Source organism: Argiope bruennichi, chromosome 10 (assembly GCF_947563725.1).
Source record: "Argiope bruennichi chromosome 10, qqArgBrue1.1, whole genome shotgun sequence".
NCBI lineage: Eukaryota > Metazoa > Arthropoda > Arachnida > Araneae > Araneidae > Argiope > Argiope bruennichi.
Window position 1 is genome coordinate 60,352,212 of NC_079160.1, and position 24,155 is coordinate 60,376,366.

The window sequence follows — 24,155 nt, forward strand, 5'->3', positions numbered from 1 at the left end:
AACATATATTAAAATAAGAAATTCTTTCTAAAATCCATTGGCCAATTTCTTTAAAATGGCTTAAGAAATAAATTATAGCTTATCATTCTGGAAATGACACAAAAAGAAGTTATATATGCATAATATTTTCTAGTAAGCCACTGATGATTCTTGGAAGAACACGATGATTCAAACAAAAACAAATGTGTTACGTTTCTGACTTATAATTTATCGTTTCTTCACTTCCACGGTTTGCTGGTACCACGTGTGTAAATAATGAACTGTGATTTCTGATAAAGGCTTCTTTTAGGATATTAAATAGTACAAAAATTAAATAGCTATGGCTGGGAGGAATAAAAAACGTAAAGACCGAGGGAACGATCGACGTTTTACGAATACGAAGTACAATAAACGCATGATGGGCATAGGAACTAAAATTTCCATTGGCACTATAGTTTCGATAGTTATTATTTTGTTAGCATATATGTATAATAAATATAAACTACAACAGGATTCTAATATTCTTGAGGAAACTCTCGCTGGTCTTCTTCGTGAAGAGAATTCCGCGAAAATATCTCCCGGCACTAAAGTTGCGATTGGTTTCGGTTCCTGCCAAGATATCGTAGTTCAAAGTAATCAAGTTGTATTTGACCGGCCTCCCAAATATCCTGAACATCATTTCTCCATTGCAAATAAAGAAGAATTTTTAGAGGTTTTTTCATATTTCTATCGCCATGGAGCAGCAGCAGAGTAAGGATATTATTTATTTCATTCCTGTGTTGTATTTCAGATTCTTTATTTATTTGGCATGGTATTAAAATATGCGATTTTCTTAGGAAAAAAATGTTTAGTTCATTAGTTATTACGTAAGAGCCTTTCAAAAAATCATAAAATTCTCTCCAAGTTTGCATACATAATAATTCCACAGGTGTCGGAAAGCAAACATTCAAAATCTGCTCAACAGACTGTCATGTACAAACAGCTTATACTTTATAAGATGTCATAAATGTTTCCAATGTTTCATATATATTCAAGATAATAGTTTTATTGTTTTTTTTTCTGTAATTTTATATTTTGTGAAGAGATATTTAAAGGAAACATTTCCTGAGGTATTATTGAACTTATGAAATGGAGGTTGCATATGTATATAATATAAAATAGAACTACACAAATTATAAAATTTCTTCACATTCTTTTTTTTTACATGTATATAGGTAAATTTGCTAATAGAACACATTTTTCACCTTTTTATACATATACTATACATTTAGGCTTTTAATCTGTGCCTCTGAGCTGTTAAGATTTTACACACTTAGGTCATCAATCTGTTGAGTTTTTAATCACAGAATATATAATGCTGTACTCTTGTTCTAATATTCTTAAAATTTATAATGAATAGACCATGTTAACAAGAGGTAACAACCTATATCTTTATGATCTAATGAAGAAAGACAATAATTGGTTTAGTGAAAAATGCAGAAACAATTTCTAATTCACCCCAAAATTGTCATTTTTAAAAAGAAATTTTGGATTTCTCTTGCCGTGATACAAAAATTAGTGAAGAAATCAAGGAATTGTGATAGATCAAAGTATAGGTATATATGAGGAAAAAAATGTTAGAAAATTTGGACAAGGAAGAGAAATAGTAAAATAATTTTTTTTCCTGCAAAAAGTTAATTGTATATTCTTTAGGATAATTTATATAATCCTAATATCTTTAGGATTATATGTAGTAATATTCTCCAATTTACTGTTGGAGAATATTGCTCCAGCAGTTAGTTGGAGAATAACAACAAATTTTGATATTAAATTTATTAATTTGTAGTGTAATAAAATACTCTAAAATATAATACTGTTGTATAAGAAATAAGAGTTGCTTAAAAAATAATTTCAAAGCTTCATCATGTAATTTTTTAATATCTTGGCATGATTTTGAAACATCTGCTAATAAAAAAATAAATTGTGAATTTTCTTTCCATTTTCAGAAAGTTAACAAGAATGATTAAAGCACTTAAGATTCAAAATTGAAAAAGAAAACTAAGAATTCATCACAGAATTCTGTATGCATTAATATAGCCTACATATTAATCTCTAACATGAAAGTATTTAAGTTTTCTTTATATAAATATCAACAAGATGTTGATGATTTACTATAATCAAAGTGAGTAAGCTTAGGCATACTGCTTTAAAGCAAATATTGTAGTGTAGTATTGTATTGTATATTGTAGTATTACTGAACACAAAATATTTGTTTGAGTCAAAGCTCTTGAGCACTTGCTTCTTACTCTTGAGTACTTGTGAAGTTTTGCTTAATATCAAAAACTTTGATAATATAAGTATTTTCTTTTAAATGCCTATATCTTTACAATATTTGATAATAAAGAAATAATAATTTTTTATTTTAAATTTTAGGCCTCTCTTTTATTAGTTTACTTACTGGAATTTAATTGTATCTTGTTTCTTTACTTGGTATTGAATTTTAGGCTGAGAAATGTATCTGTAAAGTTGATCTTCAATGCTATTTTCAACAAGATTGAAACATGTGACTAACAGTTTATAATATAAATAAAATATTGAAGGTTTAGGGAACAAATAAGGATTTGAGTCGTACCATATTTTGATGAAAATGTTAATTATTTACAAATTTTTAAAAGAATATTTACATCTTTGTTTGCTAGCCTTATTAATGATAATGTTTGTAAATATAGGAAAAGAATAAAATTTGTAACATGATTTATGTGCATGAATTGTACAAAAAACTATTTTTTCCCTTAGGAGGTTTGTTTCTAATTCAACATTTTTTGAAGAACTGGTATATTTAGCAGAGAAAGCACCGAGTGCCAGATATATCATTGGTGGCAATGCTCCTGTGATGGCCAAACGATTTGTGAAAGAAGGTGTTGAACAAGTTCTTCTTGGTGCCCAAATGTCCAGATCTCTAGAAACACAGTTTCCAAAAAATATAAAAATTTCTGGGCCATTTGTTGATGAAGATGATATACATTTACTACTTGAATATCCAGCTGGACAAAGATGGGGCAATTTCATTCCAGTAAGAGCAAATCGGTAAGTTATGAGATTGTTTTTATTTTTTGCTAGATATAATTTCCTTAGGGATTATTTTTTTGTCTTGTCTTGTGTAGAAAAAACATGCCAGTATATCATCATGTCTGAGTAAATATTTGAAGATGATCCTAATATATTTAAAAATATTCAATATATCACATAATTTTAAGGAAAATGACTGTCTATACTGTCAACCAAACTTCTGTATTTTATTCAACAACCATACTTCTGTGTCAGATTCAACATGCTCCATAAATGACAGATCTTTGGCAGCAGATTTAGAATCCAAAACCTTTTAGTCATAAAGCTGAGACTTTATTGTGGGTCTTCCATAGCTCTTTAACCCTCAGACTATTTTTTAGTTTTGAAAATCCTTATGGTAGGACAAAACTGTCCTCTTGATATTAGTTGCATCTTAAATCTCATTGGTGAACTGGGCTTGGGAAGAAAATGGTACAAATATTATTTACTTAATTCACAGGAATTAAGGAATTGTTGAATTTTAAAATTAGTGATTATGCTTAATTTCAAGAGACATTGCGTCTCTTTGATAGTCTAAAGATAAATTGCTTGTATTCAATATTTAGTATTATGAAGTTTTAATATTTAAAATGGAACTTATTTAATTTTATGAAATTCTTTCTATACTGTTAAGTCAGTTAATGTACATTATGCCATATTTAGTAATATTGCTTGCCAAAGCTTTCTATGTATTATCAACTTGAATTATCTTCGATTATAGCAAGTGCCTGCCAAATCAAGACATATTTATTAGAGTCAAGTTTTGGTAATTCTCTAAAGATGGTCCTAATATATTTAAACTTTGATATAAAATTATCTGTTTCAAATTAAGATTCTTCCAATTTTGCATGTTTTTATAATTAACAAATAAACCTACATGTATTCAATTTTAGAACATTATATAATAATTTATAAGAATTCTCTTATATAGCAAAATGCTTCTGCTTCTATTTTATGGAATGAACTTTTGTTTGAGATCAGTTTTAAATCAGATGATAATAAATGAAATATTTAAGTACTGGAAGATGTACACATCTGTTACAGGTTGTTTTCTTCATCTGTTCTTCTGTTAACGATATCTTGGATATGATTGTCACGGATAAACTTATGAAACTTGTAGTAGAAAATCCCATGCCTATTAGCAGATTCTTAAATATATATATATATATACAGTCGCTCAAAAAATGAGAGTACACCTTACTTTTACTTGATAAATCCGACTTTCAATATAAATAACACATTACTGGGAAATGCAAACATGTTTTTATTTTTATACATAACAAATGGTTTAATTTAGAGTAAAAATAAAGAAAAAATCAACGGAAAACTTCTAAATAGAAAAGTTTCAGAATGATTTTAAATAAACATGCACAGAATTTTGCCTCAAAAAATTGAGAACACACCAATGAAATTCTTGTAATATCTTGCATAGAAGGAACATGTCAGTATTTAGTTGCATGCCTTTTGGCTTTTATAATGACCAATTTTTGGTGGTATCTGAGGATATTTTACCCCATTCATCTTGCAAACTTGTTTTAAATGGGTTTTGTTTCTAATTTTGTGTTTTTGGACCACTGCTTTGAGTGTGGACCACAGATATTCAATGGTATTGTTGTCGTGGTATTGTGGTGGTGTGTGTAAATGCTATTTACAATGAAAAAAGACACCATATTTTGAAGTTACATGTATTCTTTTTAGGGTCGTTGTCCTACTGAAAAATGAAATTTCCATCTATATATATATATATATATATATATATATATATATATATATATATATATATATATATATATATATTATATAATTTGCTGTACACTTTAGATGTCAATGTATAGTTATATTTAAAAATTATTTCTTTGCAGATTACATTATTTTGTTGTTTACTAAGATTCAAATAAAAATTAACCATTAAAATCTGTTCAAAACAAATAGTAATTGATCCACTTACAGGGAAAAAAAAAAAAAAAATGCAATGCCTAATACAAAATGAAAATAACACTAAAAAAATATTAGCAATAATCTGCAAATGATATGAGAATATTATAAGGAGCACACTTTTGCTATTATACAATCCATCATAACAAAAAAGGTTAAAGGATTGTGAAATTAATGATCTGTAATTAATTTTTATTCTCTTGGCTTTGTCTTTACCTTCATCTTGTAGTTCTTTCTCCCACTAACTATTAATTTTTTGCAATAGGATATTCTCTATACATAATATTCACAAATACTTAAATTAATAATTAAAATCGGATCAAAATAAATACTAATCTATTAATAGAAAAAAGAATGCTGAATAAAAATAATGGCAATAACTTCCAATTGTCCTGACTTGGAGAATAAAATAAATTGCAACATAAAGCTGCAATCTATTAAAATTCTTGCAGATTGTAAATTTTCCCACTGTTTTTTTATCAAGTTCTATAAAATGCCAGGGAAATTTTCACATTTTGTTCTTAATATAATGCAAGCATGTATTAATAAAAATTGCAGACCATTATTCATCGATCTTTATTGCAGTCCAGCACTTTTATGAATATAAAACATGAAGTTAACATTACTTTATCTAATAATTTTTCATTATTCACACTCATTAAAAAAAAAAAAAAAAACTATAGAAGTCTCTTTAGATGCCAGAACAAAGTAATGATATTTCATCTAACAAACTTTCTGGAATATTTAGTTTAGTTTTTAGATTCATTTATTCTTGTTTATGTTTCTTGTACACTTGATTGATAGTAAGTTTCTGAAAATTTATAACTTAAAACTGATTTTTAAGAAACTATTTAATTTGAAATTATTTATTCAATTATGCAAATCATGTTAATAGAAATTAAAGTATTTTAAGATTCTTTTCTAAGTATTATGTATTAATTCTTTTTTCTCCTTTTTTCCCTGTAGTTTTATAATTCACAATGATCATCAAAATCCAGAACTTTCATCTTTAGATACATTTGTTTCTCAATTGGAAAATTTTGATCCAAATTTACTAGTAATTGGAGGACTGCAAATGATGGATAATTTCCCAATGCAAGAAAGTCAGTATAATTTCTTCTAACCTTGATTATGATTTCTTTTTATTATTTTTCTGATGAGGTGTCCTTTTGTTAAAAGACTTTGATAATTCTTTGCGATTTGATGAAGTTTTGTCTAGGCATTAAAATCTTACTTATGAACATAATCATATTAAACCAAGAGAAAAATAAGAAGAGACATTTATAAGATATAAAATTATCCATATAATGAAAACAGCTTATTAGTTTTTTAAATTAATATTTTTGTCTATTGACTTAATATCTAGTTTCAGGCAAGTTTCTATTTCTCTCTCTCTTTTTGACAAGGGCTTTGATTATAATGCACATTACTTGTGGTTATGTTCATTTTATAGTCTCGGTTCTTTCTTTCTTTCTTTTTTTTCCCCCTTATTCTCTCTTTCTCTCTTTTTTTTTTTTTTTTTTTTTTTTTGCTGCATTTTAAGAGATACTCATTCTTATTTTTCCACAACTAACTGCTAGAGGTCAGCTTAATACTTGAATTCTAGATTCAGAATCTGAGAGAGACCTATGAAGTCATTGGAATTCCAATTTTTATTGTTTTCTTTTGATATGTGTATGATTTTTTTATTTTGAATGTTTTTTGATTTTTATTTACATGTCTTGCAAATTTCTTAAATTTATATATATTTTTCCTTATATATATATATATATAAACACATTTTTTTTAAAAAGAAGTGAAGCAAAAATTAACATTATTTTTAAAATATATCTTTTTTGAAGAGAAACTTGAGAATGGTGACGGGAAAAAATATTCTTTTACAACACTGATGACTAATATTGTAAAAAGACAACATTTTTAAATGCTACTCTTAAAAACTTTTCACTTATGAAATTTCTATTTTAATTGCTAATTTATCTTCATATACATATTTTTTCTTTTTTAGCTATATGCATATAATTTAAAATTAATAATCTATTGATTTAATTAATGTATCTTTCTTTTCAGTTATTAAAAATTGTATACTATAAAGATATTAGTAGATGCAAATTAAATTAATTGTATTTCATCCTTTAAAGTTACATTTTATATGTCTGTTCTAAATTAATGCAAAATTGTAATTTCTAAAAATTAAAATTTAAAACTGGACTTTATCCTCAAGATACATATTGTGACAAGAGTACTACATTTTAGTAACTATGAGCCTATTTTTTTTTAGAAAAAAATACAATAACTTGTATTTTTTTTAATTTAAGGAAATGTTGAATTGATATATCAGATTTTGAAAATTATGTGTAGCATTTAGGGATTCTTTTCAAATTACCCATTGTAACATGTTGTGAACTTTATCTGTTGGATATTTTCTTATTTTGCTAATTTGTTTAAACATAGTTATATTATTAATTTTATTTAGAATGTATAATTGCAAGCTTGAAACATCAATATCTATCTTGAGATTAATATGTTGTATTTGATATACATATACATTTTCCTATGATAAATATTTATAGGGTTTTATACAAAGAAGACATGATATTGTTTTTAATCAGCTTTCATCTTTGTAATTGTTTTTGTATGCATATAGTGAAGCATCTTATTATTTTCTAATAACATCTTATTCTTACCAATTTCTTTCTTAAATATAAGCAACTTAAGTCTTTAATGATGTTTCAAAATTATGAAATGATTTTAAAATATGCCTTTATATTGGTTTAAAAAAAGACAGTATATAATTAAACTAATTATTGTCTTGTGCATCTTTCAGTGTTCTTTGTTGGCAATCACTATAATGTATAAATTATTTATTGTCTTGATTTGACTTACATTTGACATAAGTAGATGCATATTAATTAGAATGTTATTATTTTTATTATATTAGAATTATATTATTGCAACGTTTTTTCTCAAATAAGAGTTTTTCACGAGAGTTGATTTTTTTAAATGCCATTTTTTTTATTACCTCTATAAATTTTAAATAATGTTTTAGTTTAAGCATTTCTGGTATTAAAAAAAAAGACAAAGATATGAAATTTTCTTCACAGTTGTTTCCACCATTGTAATGTTTTAAAAATTAAATGTAGCATAATTCAGCCTGCAAATTGATGTTTTTCTTATATTGTAGGTAAACGCCGAGATAGATTACAAAAAGTTCAGAACTTGATGAAAAAGCAACCAGAAAATGTGAGGATTCATTTTGAAATGGCTTCTTTCAGTGATGAAGACCTTTTCAGAGAACTTGTTCAAAATATTGTACCTTATGCTGATTCTTTAGGCATGAATGAACAAGAATTACCAAATCTGTACCACATGTTGAAATATGGAAACATTAGTTTAGTAGCTGAATCTCGTCCCAGAATTGCTGTTATTTTAGATGAAATGAGAGATGTTTTCAAGTAAGCTTTGAATATTTTACTATATATTTGAAAAGATATTAAGTAATTTAATTGTTCAATCTTTAATAACTTTTATTATATACTTTTGGATAGAATTAAATTTAAATTTTATAGGTAGAGATAATGTGTTCTCAAAAATCTGTTTTTGACAAATTCATAGAATTATTAGAAATGCTGTTTGTGTGCACTTTTAATCCCACAAACTCAGAAATGTGACAAAAGACAGAAAAGAAAGTTTTCTCTATTTCTTGAAGTTTCTATTAAAGTAATGTTAAGGTAATGAGATATGTCTTCTTCAAAATATTTTCCTCTATTTATTTTCAGCTTGTTTTTCATTATGGGAATAGCTTCTGGAAATCCACTGTTGGCACAATATGCATGTCTTATGCAATTTTTTTTTGCATTTTTATCTATTTTTTCATTTTTTGATAGATTTAAACTTTTAAAACAAAATTGTTAATAGCGTCAAATCTGATTTATTAACATCTGTTATAGTATACTTTTAAAAGACTTGATTTCCATTTAAATGATCCAGTAACTCCTAATTCATAGTTTCTTTATGCACCATGAGAGAAGGTGCAAGTTTTAATGCAATGCATTTCATCTACAGATTGTTAGTGAAAATTGTGATATCTATGAAGTGAATTTTTAATATTTTAGTTTTTTACCAGTGTAACAGGTGATTGAATGAGATTTATACTCATTTATGGAGATCACCTATTGATATGCAAGGGCATCCTATTTTTGGCCTTACTTTGATGTAATTTCTGGCTAATTTGAAACCATTCATAACATTGAGACTGGCTGAAACCATTCTCTTCTATAAACCATTTGTAGCTGCTTCAGTAAAAGTGTTTGCCAAATGTATGCAAAATTTCTTTAAAACTAATATTTTTTTTTCATTTTTGAAATGTAAAAAATCCCCAAACATATGGTAGAGTAGCTCATTTCTGGCATCTATAAAATGGTGTCAAAATGGCATTAGGACCTTGAAAAGAGTACATTTGTTAGTTCAAATGTTTAATTTTACACAGTAGAGAAGGTTGATATGTAAATATATTAACATTTTAATTTAAAAATCAATTTCCTTTTTGGTCAAACCCTGTATTGTATACATAAGAAAGAGTGCTTAAGATGTAAGCATCTGTAAATGTATATTTACAATTTAAAATGTTTGTACAGTTTTTGTATAATTATAAAGATAGATACTAGAATGTATTAGAAAAGAAATTGTTTTTCTTCTAATATATTATCTTAAAACAGAGTGATTAGGATTAAGATTTTCCAGGCATTTCAAATATCTGCCTTACTTTTGTTGCATGGCATATTTATAAAATCAATGTATATAATTGATTGTCACTGTGGCCCATCATAAAAATTAATGTAAGCATTACTTTAGCATTGGAATGAGAATTTCTCAAATATATACAATTTCCTTAAATACAGCAATCTTTAAGTTATGAAGATGACAAAAATTTCACCTTATACCTTATAAATTTGCTACTCTTGGCACTTTAGTGCACATTTTGACTACTTTTAAATTTAAAGTAAAAATACTTTTGCTTTATGGGAAAGATTTCTATCAGAAGGAATGTTTGCTATAGGATAATTTTAAGGGATGTGATAAATTTTGTAAAGTGAAATGTATGCATAAGGAATATTATCAGACCTGGCTGTAAATGTTATTACAGATATAAATGAATCCTTTATCTTGTATTATTCAAAATTTCTCTCGCGTCTAGAGACCACTTAAAATATCTTTATTGGTTGAAATTTAATTTGGTACTGAAACTGGTTTCAATCAAAACATCAATTTGGTAGATTTCTAAAGTTAATAAGTGGAGCTGTTTCTTGCATTTTATAAAATTTCAGATATTTAAAAAAATGATTTATCGCTGAAACTTTTAGAAAATATAGATTTAAATATAAATAATCTGCTTTTAAAATGATAATTAAATAAACAGGGCCCTTTCTTTACATTTTATCTAATGCCTGACATTTAAAAAATGTTTTATGTTTGGATATTTTAGAAAATATGGATTTTGAACATTAATTATTTGCTTTTAGATGGGAATATTAAAAAAAAACAAAGTTATTTCAATGACTTTGAAAGTTACATGGCTAAAAATAACCGGGGCTATTATTTTCTATTTCTTGACATTGAGTTATAAAGATATTTTTAAAAAAATTGTGCCTTCATAATTTTTCTTAGGCATTTTATTAGACATATAAGTACTAGTTGCATTAAGAAATCAGTTTGATATAAAAAGATGTGCTGTATCAGTACAATTGTTTTGAGAGAATTTGTGTAGGTAAATAAGAAGGAGGGAAAAGGTATTGCTTTTTGTAGAGAATATAGCTTGAAAAAAATGTTACTGAATAAATTCAGCTTGGCAAAACCTTGTTTCTTCTTCTTCAAAATAATAATAATAGGGGGAGGGTATTATTTTTAAATTGGATTTTGATTTCTTAGTAGCTAGTACAGGGTACGTAGCATCATGAAAAGTGCTTAAATTTGAAAACCATTTTTAAGCACCTTAAAAGTGCTTAATTTTTAGGAAAGGTTCTTAAAAAGGGCTTAATTTTCTCATGAACTAGGAGAAAGCTTTTCGTTTTGTTTTGTTCCCAAATAAATTGAATATGATAATTCGAAATCATGGTCGTAAATTCTTGTATACCAGATGTATCAAAAAAGAAAACCAACAAAAAGTGAGAATTTGAAGAAGTATTTCAGGGGTTCCAACACATTTTAAGATAAAACTTAATGATTTTTTTCCCCTTCAACAATATACATTGCCGTTTATAAAAATACTGGAATAGTTATTGGAAGGGGCAGTACGAAATGCATACTATGCTAATCGAAAAACATTTCAATTTTTAATATTTTAGATGTTGAAGAATTTATTTAAATTGTGCTTGGTAAGTTTATATTTAAACTTTTATGTGTTGTTAAAGCAGAATATGCAATAATGTTCAATAGACAGAAAATATAAAAGTAACAGGATGAATTTAATATAATATATCGAATTTTGGAAAAGCTGCTTTAAAAACACTAACATATTCAATCATCATTCTCATTAATATGTCGTTTTTGAGCAATCACTTGAGCGACCTACTACAAGTATTCAACTGTATTATGTTAAATTGCAATGAACTGTGTTAGTAAATCACGTAAAATGTAGTACACTGAAATTTTAATTTGAAGCCTTAAATTTTAAATGAGCGTGATATCTTTCTCGCTATTTTGAATGTCCCCATCCATTTGAACATTTTTATTTGTTGGACTAATCTTGCTGAATTTTTTCTTATTAATAAAAGAAGAAACTACTGGATCTGATATTAAAATATTATTTTATATTGATTTTTTTAAAGGAATAAAAAAAAAATGCTTTTACAATTTTTTTCAGGATTTAGATTCTATCATTTTATAATGATTTTCTTTTTCTTTTTTATAACTTTTATAGAAATTTTTTTCCTCAATGAAATCTCTTTTTATATATAAAGTCTTGTCCTGAGCAACACCCAGCATAAAGCAATTGGAGGCATACTAAGAACGGATTTCTCAAGCTTTTAATTTGAAATTTAGTTAAAAAATAAAATTTCAATGTGTTTTCATCATAACATCCAAGCATATTATCCTCTAAAAATTATTTTAACACTGTTTTAAAAGTTAAAAAAGAATAGCTTTTAATATTAATTTTGTTTGGTTCAATGTAATTTAAAAAAGAAAAAAATTCTGAGAAATTAATTTTGGACACAGTTTGTAATAAATATTTTTTTTTATAATGAAATTCAAAATGATATTGCTTTTTCGAATCATTGAATCATATTATTCTGCAGCTGTTAAAATTGTTGTAAAAGAAAAGAAAAGAAAAACATGCTTCCTTTGCTTTTATTTAAACTTTAAAAATTTTAAAGCAAATTCATTGAATAAAATTCTTGATCTGATAAATTTTGTTAAATTTTGAAGTGTGTTATATTGTCTCACGCTGGCTTCAAGAAAGACTTTATTTAAAGAAATGCTTCAATTGTCATTTTTACTTTCTCGTCTACAAAATTTAGAGAAAATATTGCAATCGTCAAAAAAGTCGTACTCAAGATTTTAACGAATCTCCACATTTCATACCTCTTTGAATTCGAAAACACATTTTCGGAAAATGTTTGCGTGTGACAAAGATAACACAAAAACACTTTGAGCTAGATGGATGAAATTTGGTGTATGGTCTTCACACCACCAAACTTGTAAGTTTCGATTAACTTTTTAGCAACATCCGTTTAGAGGAAATCTTTGTCTGTCCGACTGTTCAAATATAAGTTAGCATGATAACTACAAAATGTAGAGTGCTAGATAGTTAAAAATTGTTACACAGATTTAATATCTATTGTATAAACATCTTTCAAAATTTGAACCAAATACAAAAAGGGGTTCACCGCATGTCGATCTGTACTTTCAGAAATATATAAATGCGATAATTTAAAAATGTTGGGACTTAAATATATCCAATTTGGGATGTAATTTTTTGACTATAAGTGTTGTTTTGAGTCAAATTTTTGTTTTAATCGATTGGGAAGAATGTATCTAAAACCCCAAATCACTTTTTGGATAGTTTCGACCGTATGCCAGGAATGCTTATTTAGAACATGGCATTGTTCTATCATCGATTTCATGGCAGTTTTGCTAATCGTATGATAATAGACATAGGATTGCTTTAATTCTTAGCTTTATAGGATTGTAAATAAAATTATTTAATAGAATGAGTCAGTGCAGGGAGAAATTTACTTTTTCCATTCCAGCCATGTTGGATCTTAATTGCTGTTGCATATATAAAAATCAAATACAAAATTTGTGTTCATGCTGAACTTCTACATCACTATCCACATTTTCAGAAATGTTGTATCAATCTGAAATTTTATTTTAATTTTAAGAAAAGTTGAGAAAGTTCGCAGATATTTATTGCTAATCTTATAAAAGTTTACTTAATTTCTTTGGTGTTAATAGTTCCCCCCCCCCATTTATATGGTAATTTCTATGCTTTTGTCAAATCCAAAAAGGCATAACTTTAAATTAGAAGATGTTGTGTAATGCAAAAATAAATATTAAAATTTAAAAAGTAAACAATTAAAATTTATTTTTAAGAATTTTTTTTCAATAAAAACTATGCATTATTATAAAACAAAAAAATATATTACGCTTAGAAAATATGCTGTTTACGTATGCATACATTTACATAGGTGCTTAATTTTTGGGGCTAAGTTGCTTAAAAGTACTTAATTTTTGCAGCAGTTTCTCAATACGCACTCTGTAATGGATAATGATAACAATTAAATGATTATAACTGATTTATAATTTTTATCATATAAAATGTGATTAGTTATTTATATGGTATATGGTAAACTTCACTGACCTTTCTCTAATATCTTGATAATGTTTTTATATGAGAAAAAATTATTCTGCAGATTTCTTCAACAAACATTAGAAACGGGAGGTCGGCGTCGACTCACAAGGCTTCATGTTCATACTTTAGCATTTCAAGCATTTATGACTGATAAAATGTCACCTTGGAAGAATTCTAAGGCTGCAGCAGCTAAATCAGCTCTTACTGCAAATCGACACACTTGTGGTTCTGATACTATAAACCCAGAAAAGTCTAAGCTGATTATGGATGAAGCTTTCACAACAAGTCTCAGAGAAAATGCAGAAAGAAAGCACTTCGATGTCAAAGATCCAATATCATGCTGGGATGAAGGCACTTACGAAGTCTGTGTTGCTCCAGTGCTAGTGTGCACTGAAGTACTACAGACTGGTGGTGGTGGTGATAATATATCATCAGCTGGACTGGTTTTACAAATTTAGGTTATTTTTAATTCTAAAATGCTCAGGTCAGTCAATTTTATTAAAAATTTACCATAAAAGCACTCTTAAGACATTCCTATTTGTTCTTATGCCAATGTAATTCCTATTTTTAAACATTCAAGAAACATTGGTAATTTGGATTTCTAGTCACCAAAGTGAAAAAGAACATATTTTAAAATATATGGTTTACAATCATTTTGTTAAGTTTTATTCCTTTGATTTTTGTTTACCATCTTTCAAGGTCACATTTTCCATTATGCAATTTGGATGTTTTAGTTCAAATTAAGTTTTAAATTTTGCAAACTGCAGATAAAATATTGAAAATTAAAATATATCTCTATAAAAAAAGGAAAAAAGTATTGAAGGGTAAAGCCCTCAAAATAAAATTTATCAGCACTTTTTTTTTTTTTTATCTTGTAAGATCATCCATGTGAAGAAACTTAGTAGAGAAGCTGGAAAAAAAGTTTGTTTTTATGTGTTATGTATGAATTGTTTTGTGTAAAATTTATTTTTAGAATTCAGCCATGAAAACTTTGCGAAGTGCAACTGCACTTTATCATTAATCATGTCAGTAAAATCATTATTTTGAAATTTAGTTATTCTTCTGAAAGTCGGGATAACTGTTTGTTTTTTTAAAAATGGAAAACTATTATATTTTGAATGATATTTCAGCAGAACATTTGTACAAACATGCAGTAAAAATTCTCCCTCTCTGTATAACAAATACTGTAATTATTTTAGAATTAAATTTAAATTATATCTTTGTTGTTGTTAGTTCAGTATATATATTTGAAGAGTATTTACATTTATCATTGTATGTACAAACAAATATTGATATTAGTTATTTTTCACTATTATTCAGGCTTATCTGTTAAGTTATTATTTTGTGGAATTAAAAACGAAATAATGCGCAAACAGTTGAATAAAATAAGAATTGTAAAGAATTTAGTTCAATGACCAGTGTTAGTCAGTATTTATATTTTGAAAAAGAAATTTTCTTTGTGAAGTTTTTAAATGCATAATAATTTGTATATTTTTAGGCAATGGCTTTTGTTTATAGATATGTCTAAAAAGACATTAAAAAAATAGATAACTTCAATATAAATGAGGCTGTTAGCAAATTAAAAAAAAAAAAAAAATCTTGAAACATAGAAATTTTAAAGAATCAAAGATTTTTTTTTTTTTTTTAATATTTTACAGAATTTTATTTTTGATTAAAGCAAATGCCTAACATCAATAAAATTAGAGCCAAAGTTATTATAAGACATTACAGGAACATATTGTGAAGAAAACTGCATTTTGTTCAGATCCATGATAAATGTAAATTTTGTCTACTCCATTAAGTTTGTTGAAATAGTTTCGTATTTAATTCATCTAATATTTGTATTTATGCTGGATTATTTATTTAAAAAAAATTAAATTATTTCATTATTGCTTTGGAAGTCACTTTAAGTTTTTTTTTTTTAGGATCTCTAATACAGTTACTATGTATGAAAATAATGCAATAAAAAGTATGATAGAATCTGAAATAATATATATTTTATAGATGGTTATTTTTATGTCACTTTTAATGTCGAGTTATGCATTCGATTTTTATATGTTACAGCATTCTTTTATAAATATTTAATTAAAAAATATTGTATTTATTAATATTTATTTGGTAGTTTTTATTAGATTTTTGTAAAATAATATTTATTTTTGTTGTTTTTATTTCAGACCATAGAATGGTTATATATCCTCAAATATGTTTTTGAAATGTTTGAATGACTGTTGAAAATGTTTTACTTTTTTATAATTCTGTAGTATATTTCAAAGCTTCTTGAAATCTGAATCAAGATCTCTTTGGAATTCCAAATTGAAATATTGGGAATGCAATAGCAATTAAGGCTTTTTTTATATCTGTCAAAGTTTAAAAGCATTACATTTTAAAACAATAATGTTGGTTCAAAATTTTTATTAAACTTTGCCAAATAATTATTTTTGATTAATTTTAAGCAGATTTTAATTATTTAGTGTTTAATTTTCTTTATTTACTTACTTTATGGCACAATTTTTCTGTTAGCAATGAGATCGAAATACATTATTCCTCTAAAAATTTTTTGTCTTTAATGGAAAAATTTATTGTATACATTCAAGGAACACTGTATATTTGATTGAGACCTCTATTTTTGGACCAAAAGAATAGGAAGAGAACTATTCACTAATGACTTATGTGCATTCTGTGATAAATATTGTGAGATTTATAAGTTACTGCAATTAAATGGAAGCAATTTATTTGCAACAAAAGTATGGTCACCATTATACGAATTGGTATATAAATTATGTCTTATTTGTGTTTGTTTTCTTTTTTTTTCACTGGGACCAGTAAGAAATCTGAAAGATCTAAGAAGTATATGAAAGTAGAGTGAGCTGTTTGGTAAAAATATGAATTTTTTAATTTCAGGCTTGCAGATTTTTATTTATTGTAGCAAGAGCTGCTGAATATATCCTCTCACTAAATGAAACACTTTAGGTACATAATTGTATCGTTATACCAAAATTTATTTATTTACTTTTAAAAACACAACTATTTTATTTTAATCTAGAGTTATGAAAAGTCCATTCATACTTGAATAAAAATACGTATTTATCTACTTAATTTTTTTTATTATTTGTTACTTTTATTAAATTTTTGTTGTATAATTTTTTTTAAAATTTGTGCTATTTTAATTTTTTTAGATTGTAAATTTAAGAAAATAATTTTTTTTATGATCTACATTTTAATATATACTCTCATTATTAAAGTATATGTTGGAATAGACTTGAAAATTCTGCTTTTGCAGAAAAATATGTTTATCCTTCATGTATTTTGAGCAGTGCTAAAATTTTATACTGAATTGTTATTATTAGTGTTGAAGTCTCAAATTACTCTAAAAAGGATTTAAAAATACACATTTTCTTCATATCTTGCCAAATAATTTCTTTTGACTTGTAAAAATTCATCTTAAAATAAGTAATTTTAAAAACAGAAGTATATCAGAAGTGTTTTTAGATTCTGTAGAATACTAATATTCCTTGTAGAATGTAATATTCCTTTAAGACAGAGTTTCTCAGCCTGAAATACATCTTTCATATAAACAAAGCAGCTTCTAATATCAGAGTAGTCAACAATTGCTAGATCTATTTGATAGCTATGAATTTAAGTTATTTGTTATATTTATCTATATATTTGTGTGTATAATTTTTAGTTTTTTTTTTTTTCTTTTCTGAATATATGTGTATTTTATTTACATAAAATGAAATAAAATATTTATGAATATATTAAGTGATAAAGGTAATAAGTGATAATAATTTATTGTTATAAATATATTAAGTGATAAAATTTCACGAGTAAATATATTAAGTGTGAAATTTTCTAATGATTTATAGAAATTAAGTTGATTATCTACTCTTTTATCAACTCTTATTGGAGATTAGATTTTTATACATGACATATTTGACAAATTACTGTTGACACATGGAAGATGACTTATTATTAAAAGTAAAAAATACAGCAAATATTTTAATTCAAAATAAATATATAATGCTGAAAATAATCACTATAAAAGAATATGTAGACAAGAAACATTCATATATTTAAATAGTTTTCAAATCTGTGGTAAAATATTCTTTTTGTGATGTTTCACAGCGTTTGAAATGAGTGGCATTGATTAATAATTGATTTGTAGTTTACTTCAAACATTCCATGGTAGCTTTTACTAAAATCACTTTTTTTACAGTTGTTTATGTATAGTTAAATACATTAATAATGATATAAAAATATTCAAACTATGAAAAGGATTTATGAGTTTTAAATAAATTTTTTCTTTATCATACTCATCAAATCTAAAACCATGAAGCTAAAATACTTTTAATGATTTGAGTTATTTAATTTCATTCAATTTGTTATATTTGTTGATTCTTTTTTAACTGATTTATTTTAGACATTTACTAATGGATTATCTTCTTTTGTTTAGTTTTTATCAGTTAATAAATTAGTTGATTTTAGAGGTGAATATGAATTTCATTCTTATAATGCAACTTTAATTGACACAGCATCAATTTTTTAAAAAAAAATGAATTCATGTGACATTTTATTTTTTATTACTCAGATTTTGAAGATTAATCTACTTAACAAAAACGAGAAAAATTAATAATAATCACTTAAGGAATATCTTATTTAAAGCACGAGATTTCTTTTGTTTAATTAATTGATCATTCATTTTATGTTTCTTTAAAAACTCTTGAGTTGAATTTCATTTTACTAACTTGACTTATTTAGAAAGTCTTTGAAAATTCAAAATTAAATAAAATAAATTAGGAGACATTATCATTTATTTTCTACTAGAAGCATTATTGAATAGTTATGCATTGATCATTATATAGTTAAGATAACTTTTTAAAGAAGTCTGGATCTCTGCTGAAGCTTAATTATTAGTGCTGAGTTTGCTAATAGAGAAATTGTATCTATATTTTCACATGTCTAATAGTATATGTGCCAAAAATCTTAGAGTAGTACATTTCTTTCAAGAAAATCAAGTTTCAATTACAAGAATTTCAGTTCCAAGTTTTTTTTGTGTGTGTGTCTATGGTGGGACACAATTTTAAAATAATTGAGTTTAGTTCAAATGAATTGTAAAATTTATGAAGTTTAAACTTATTATTTCTGTAAAACTGAAAAAGTATATTTCCCGGATTATTTTTAAAATGAGAAAAGAGTTCTTTCATAATGTGTCATAATTTTAGTATTTATGTTTATAATTTAGTTTTAGATTTATTTATAGAATTTTTTACTAATTTTATCATGTGAGAACATGATATTGTTTTCGCTTGAGGTTTTTAGAGTCTCAAAATGTGAAGGCAATAAATTAGCTATTTATCCCTTTTTCTTTATTTTAGAGTCGGCTTTAACACTATAGCTTTTGAAATATCTATTGTCTGCTAATGTACTATTTTCCTTGGAAATCACAGTGTTATTGCCTAATTCGTGAATGTTTTTTTAAAAATAAATGAAACAAGTTAAAATATTTTTTGTTTAATCGATGAAATTATCCCTGAAACAACAATCTTTAACTAATTAAAATATGTTTATCAGAAAATAATGTAGAAGGCGATTTATCGCTAACTAAAGTTACAACTTAATTTGCATTCTTTCTTATACACTCTTTGAATTTTTACGAATTGTCTTAATTAATTTAAGTCATTAACCAGTTTAAACTGGTTTGAAACAATCATGAGACTATCAGATTATGTACATGTCTTTATTTAGAAAAACAATATTTTTTTTTTCTTCCCCCATTTCAAACTTGGTTGAGTTCCAAAACTTTGTTTCGCAGCTAGAAAAATTGAAAATGAAAGTTATATATATATATATATATAAAGAGAGAGAAGCCTCGTGGTTGCTTCAAACCGGTTTAAACAGGTTAATGAGTTAAATTAATTAAGACAAATAATGACTTAAAAATAATAATGTTCTCACATGATAACTTGAAATTTGCGGTAGTAGATTTCATTTTTTTTATTGTTATATTGATCTCATTCCAATTTATTGCATATCTTTACAATTGTTAGTCACACTTAGGAATTTTTCTCTGTTTGTTCTATGATTTGCTGAAATATTTCTGTGAATTGTGTTATAATTTTTCAGTTCTTAATAATTCAGTCATATATACATTTCAGAATCTATCTTGTGTTCTTAGAACTTAACTATTACAAAATGTATTCAACATAAATATTTATTCATTATTTTAAAAAGTTGGTTGATCTTTTTCTGTAAATAGATGAATATAAAAAAACTTTGTAGTTTGTTTATATGTATTAAAAGTACATTTTATATTATATTTGTATTAAATATTACATTATTATTATTATTTAAAAATAATGCAATTAATTAAAACAGCTGTTTAGGCTTTTTCATTAATATCTCTTGTGTATGCACAGAATGATTTCATAACATTCTTTGAAAAAAGTTGAAAGGACACACGACTGTAATAATACATGTATGTGCTGTAGAAGTCAAAATGCTAAAATTTTAGCTTCTTATTGTAGATTTGCTCAAATTATTGTACAAACAACATTATATAAAGGAACAAACTCAAATATTTTTTTTTATGTTTGTTTTTTGCTTTACAACTTGAAATCGATATTTTTAGTTTTCCCCCATAACTTTTTTTTTTTTTTTTCATGTTTAATTCTAGTTACAAGGATTAAAGTTGTTAGTTATTACTTTTCATAAAACATTGCTATGAATATTTATTCAAGTCTAAAGTGTGAGAACATGTTCTTGTTTGCATTATTATTATTTTTATTTATAGAAACTAATCAACTAGTTAGCTGCAGTTTTTTTTTAATTACTGTATAATCAGTTAAAATTTAATATAATGTAAACATTAAAATCGTAGATATTCTGAAAGTGCCTTAAAGAGTATACTTGGATTCTTCTCTTACTTCAACTCACTATAGTTTTCAAGGATTTTTTTTAAAGAACTATATCTTTTATTGTAGAATCTAGAATGTGTAATGTTTTATATTGATCTCATTGTTAAGACCAGTATTACATTATTAAAATATATTTTAATAAGCTTTAATACGTTTATATATTATTTCATTCTTTTTTTTAGGTTTTTTCTGCCTTTTAATGAAATATAAAATCACAATGAAGTATCGATTGTAATTATACTAAAATCAAATCAGTATGTGTTATTTTCGACTAATGTAATTAATTTTTATGTATATTATTCATATAAATATAAAAATATCAAAGTATTTTCATGGATATTATTGAAGCTTCAATCATGACCAATATTGAAACTTAGTTGCATTATTCAATTTTTAAAATTAAACTAAACACTCTTGAAAAGTAAATAAATATTCAGTACTTGTCAGAATAGTAGCCAACTTTAATAATAATCTTATTATATAAAATAAAACTATCTATGAAAATAATTACTGTTACAAGAACAGTAATCTTTTAGATATTGGATAATTTATTGTAATGTAAAAATGATATTTCAACTTATTTCTTTGTTCCAAACACTCTTATAAAAACAGTCTAATGGTGAATGCTGTTTCAGTGGTCTTGCAAATTCATGGAAATTGATGTTTTGACTAAAATGTATAAAAAATTTCTTATTGAGATACATTATCAAAACTTTTCAGTGATATTCTGTTGAATTATGAGAAGTATTACTCTATATATGAATATATTTCATATATAGAGTTTCATACGAATTACAGAAAATTAAAAAATTCCTTGACTCATTAGAAAATTCAGGATTTAAATTTCATTCAAAAAAATAAACCATCTGCAAAGCTCCATCAGGTTACAAAGAAAATTCTCTAAATTCAAAATAGGGCAAAATTTAGTATTATTTTCACAGATGAAGATACTTTTGTTTTAAATAAAATCGAATGGACATAAACATCAGATAGTGTATTTGTTGACAACTTTATTTTTACAGGAATTTTAATCTTTATATGCTAATTCCCTTCTATTGAAATTAAAAATTCTAAATTATTTTCAATCTTATTTTTGTTGTTGTGAGCAATAATTTATATTCCACATCTTCCTAATTAATCGATTAAAAATTATTAAAATTCCTGTGGGTAGAAAAATTTGAGTCAGTGTTAGATATTTGTAAATAGTCTTTAAAAAAAAAATAAGAATTTTAATGTATGAATATATTTGAGGTTTTCTTAATATTTGCTTTTACATTGACAAATTCAAAATTGATTTTAAAAAGTCTTTATTTTATCATGAGCAAGATAAAGTGATTGATATTTCTTGAACTTAATAATATATCTAAGCTTAATTTTCTTAAAATTGCAATTATAGTGTAATACTGGTCTTCGGACAAATGTGTCACACATATTATGTTCCAATTTTTTAGCGTTATTCAAATACCGTATTCAAAGTTTTGATAGAAAATTTTGTTTATGATCCTAAATAAATTCTTTATTTCTGAATGTAATAAATGTAACATTTTGTTATGAAAATTATTCAATTTTATTTTAACAATTTCTGTGTAATTGCCGCATGGCATAATTTAAAAAATATTTTTTGATTCTTGACATAACAAAAAGCAAAATATGCATTCTGTGACTTCCTTTGGTTTCCCAAGAAAAATGGTGCAATTTTATATGCATAGAATTCATATCTTATTCAAGAGTAAGAGCTATGAGATATTTATGTCACATTTTTCCAAACATATGTATGACAAATTAAAAATTGTTTGTGAAAGAAATTCAGATCATTGTTGTTATAATTGTGTTTATCAAAGAATAATAAAAAGAAATTAATTTTTGCATAGATTTAGCTTGATTTATAAAAATTATTACCTGTTTTTTATTCTAAATGCAAATTCATTTAATTGTGAGAGTTCATTGTTATAAATTTCTATATTTATATTCTCTGGTTTGATGAGTTAAAATTGTGATACAAGAGTTAAGGCTTTTAATGTGTAATAATTAAATATCACTTGCTTCTTCTAAAAAAATATAGATTTATTTATAAATCCTTTTCGTTTAAAAAGTTACATGAGAAATATCAAAGCTTTCATAATAAATAAAGTATAAAGTACTTAATAAACATAAGCATACATATAATTGAGAACAATGAAAAATAACAAGTATTTTAAAACTAAAAATACAAGACTGAGCCAGAAAATTAAAACAGAAATGGCAAAATGAACTTTAAAAAAATTCTTTTATTCATTACTCTGACATTTTATTTTAAATAAATCGCCTGAGCAAATTGTGAATCTGAATCACTTGAGCAGCAACTCACTTAAAAATTCCATTCCTTTTATTGCTAATTCATTCATTATTTAAAATGATAAATTTGCTAAATGTATGAAATCACAGTCTCAAAATGCTTAAAATTATTTTAAATCCATTTTACATAGATGTCAAAGTTATGCATTGAGTCAAGAGTCAATAAATTTATGCAACAAACTTTTTAGAATTACTGAATGATATAATTAGAATTTTTTTTCACTAGAAAAATGACTCATAATCTTCATATTGCCTATTATTCAATTTTTGTAAAGGGAAATCTTAATTTCCCCAATGGGAATTATTTTTATTGAGATTTATGATAAATTTTTGGATGATTTATAAAAGATAAAAACGGCAATTTCAAAATAAAATTTGTTCTTTATAAAAATAAATTTTTTTTTTAAAAAAAAGCTCTAAATTTTATTAAATGTTGAAAGTAAAACACATAAAAAGAAAAATATTTTAAATAACATATAATATACAAATATGAAAAGTTATATATTTTATATATACATGAATGAACAAAAACAAATCTATATAATTTTATGCAATAAATATCACAAATACAAATCTCTTCAGTATATTTTATTTTTGACATTGTTTCAGTCTATTTTCATTTGAATACAGTTACTGAAGCTTTTTAAATGCTTTATTCTTGTGTATAAACTAACTTGGAAAATTATTTTTTAATAAATCTTAGGAATTTATTTAAAATATCACTTCTGTATTTTTGATTTTTAAAATTCTTTTAATATCTAGAACATGTAGAAGCTTTTCACAAAATTCAAGAACATATCTCAAAATACCTGATACTTATCAAAAAAAAATTAAATAAAAATTTATTCAAAACTAGGTTATGATTGTCATAATTAATGGTGGATCAACTAGAATATTAAATCATTTTTTTATTTTTATAGTTTTTAAATTTTTGCATTGGATAAAATAATATTTTTTGGTTAGTTCTATTAAATGCTAATGAATGTATTTTGTTGACTTTTTATTAGTATTTCAATTTAATATTATATAAAAATGCACTTTCCATTTTTAAATTTATT

At 25.0% G+C, this 24,155-nt stretch overlaps 1 protein-coding gene across 1 annotated transcript; it reads left to right on the forward strand.

The window, feature by feature from the left end:
- The first annotated feature begins 223 nt into the window (after positions 1-223).
- On the forward strand, positions 224-22,631 carry LOC129988341 (ADP-dependent glucokinase-like). The gene is made up of 5 exons (XM_056096542.1): positions 224-729; positions 2,755-3,045; positions 5,968-6,104; positions 8,183-8,453; positions 13,911-22,631. Exons 1-5 carry the CDS (start codon positions 320-322, stop codon positions 14,305-14,307), a joined length of 1,506 nt encoding a protein of 501 aa, XP_055952517.1. The 5' UTR covers positions 224-319; the 3' UTR covers positions 14,308-22,631.
- The last annotated feature ends 1,524 nt before the right edge of the window (positions 22,632-24,155 follow it).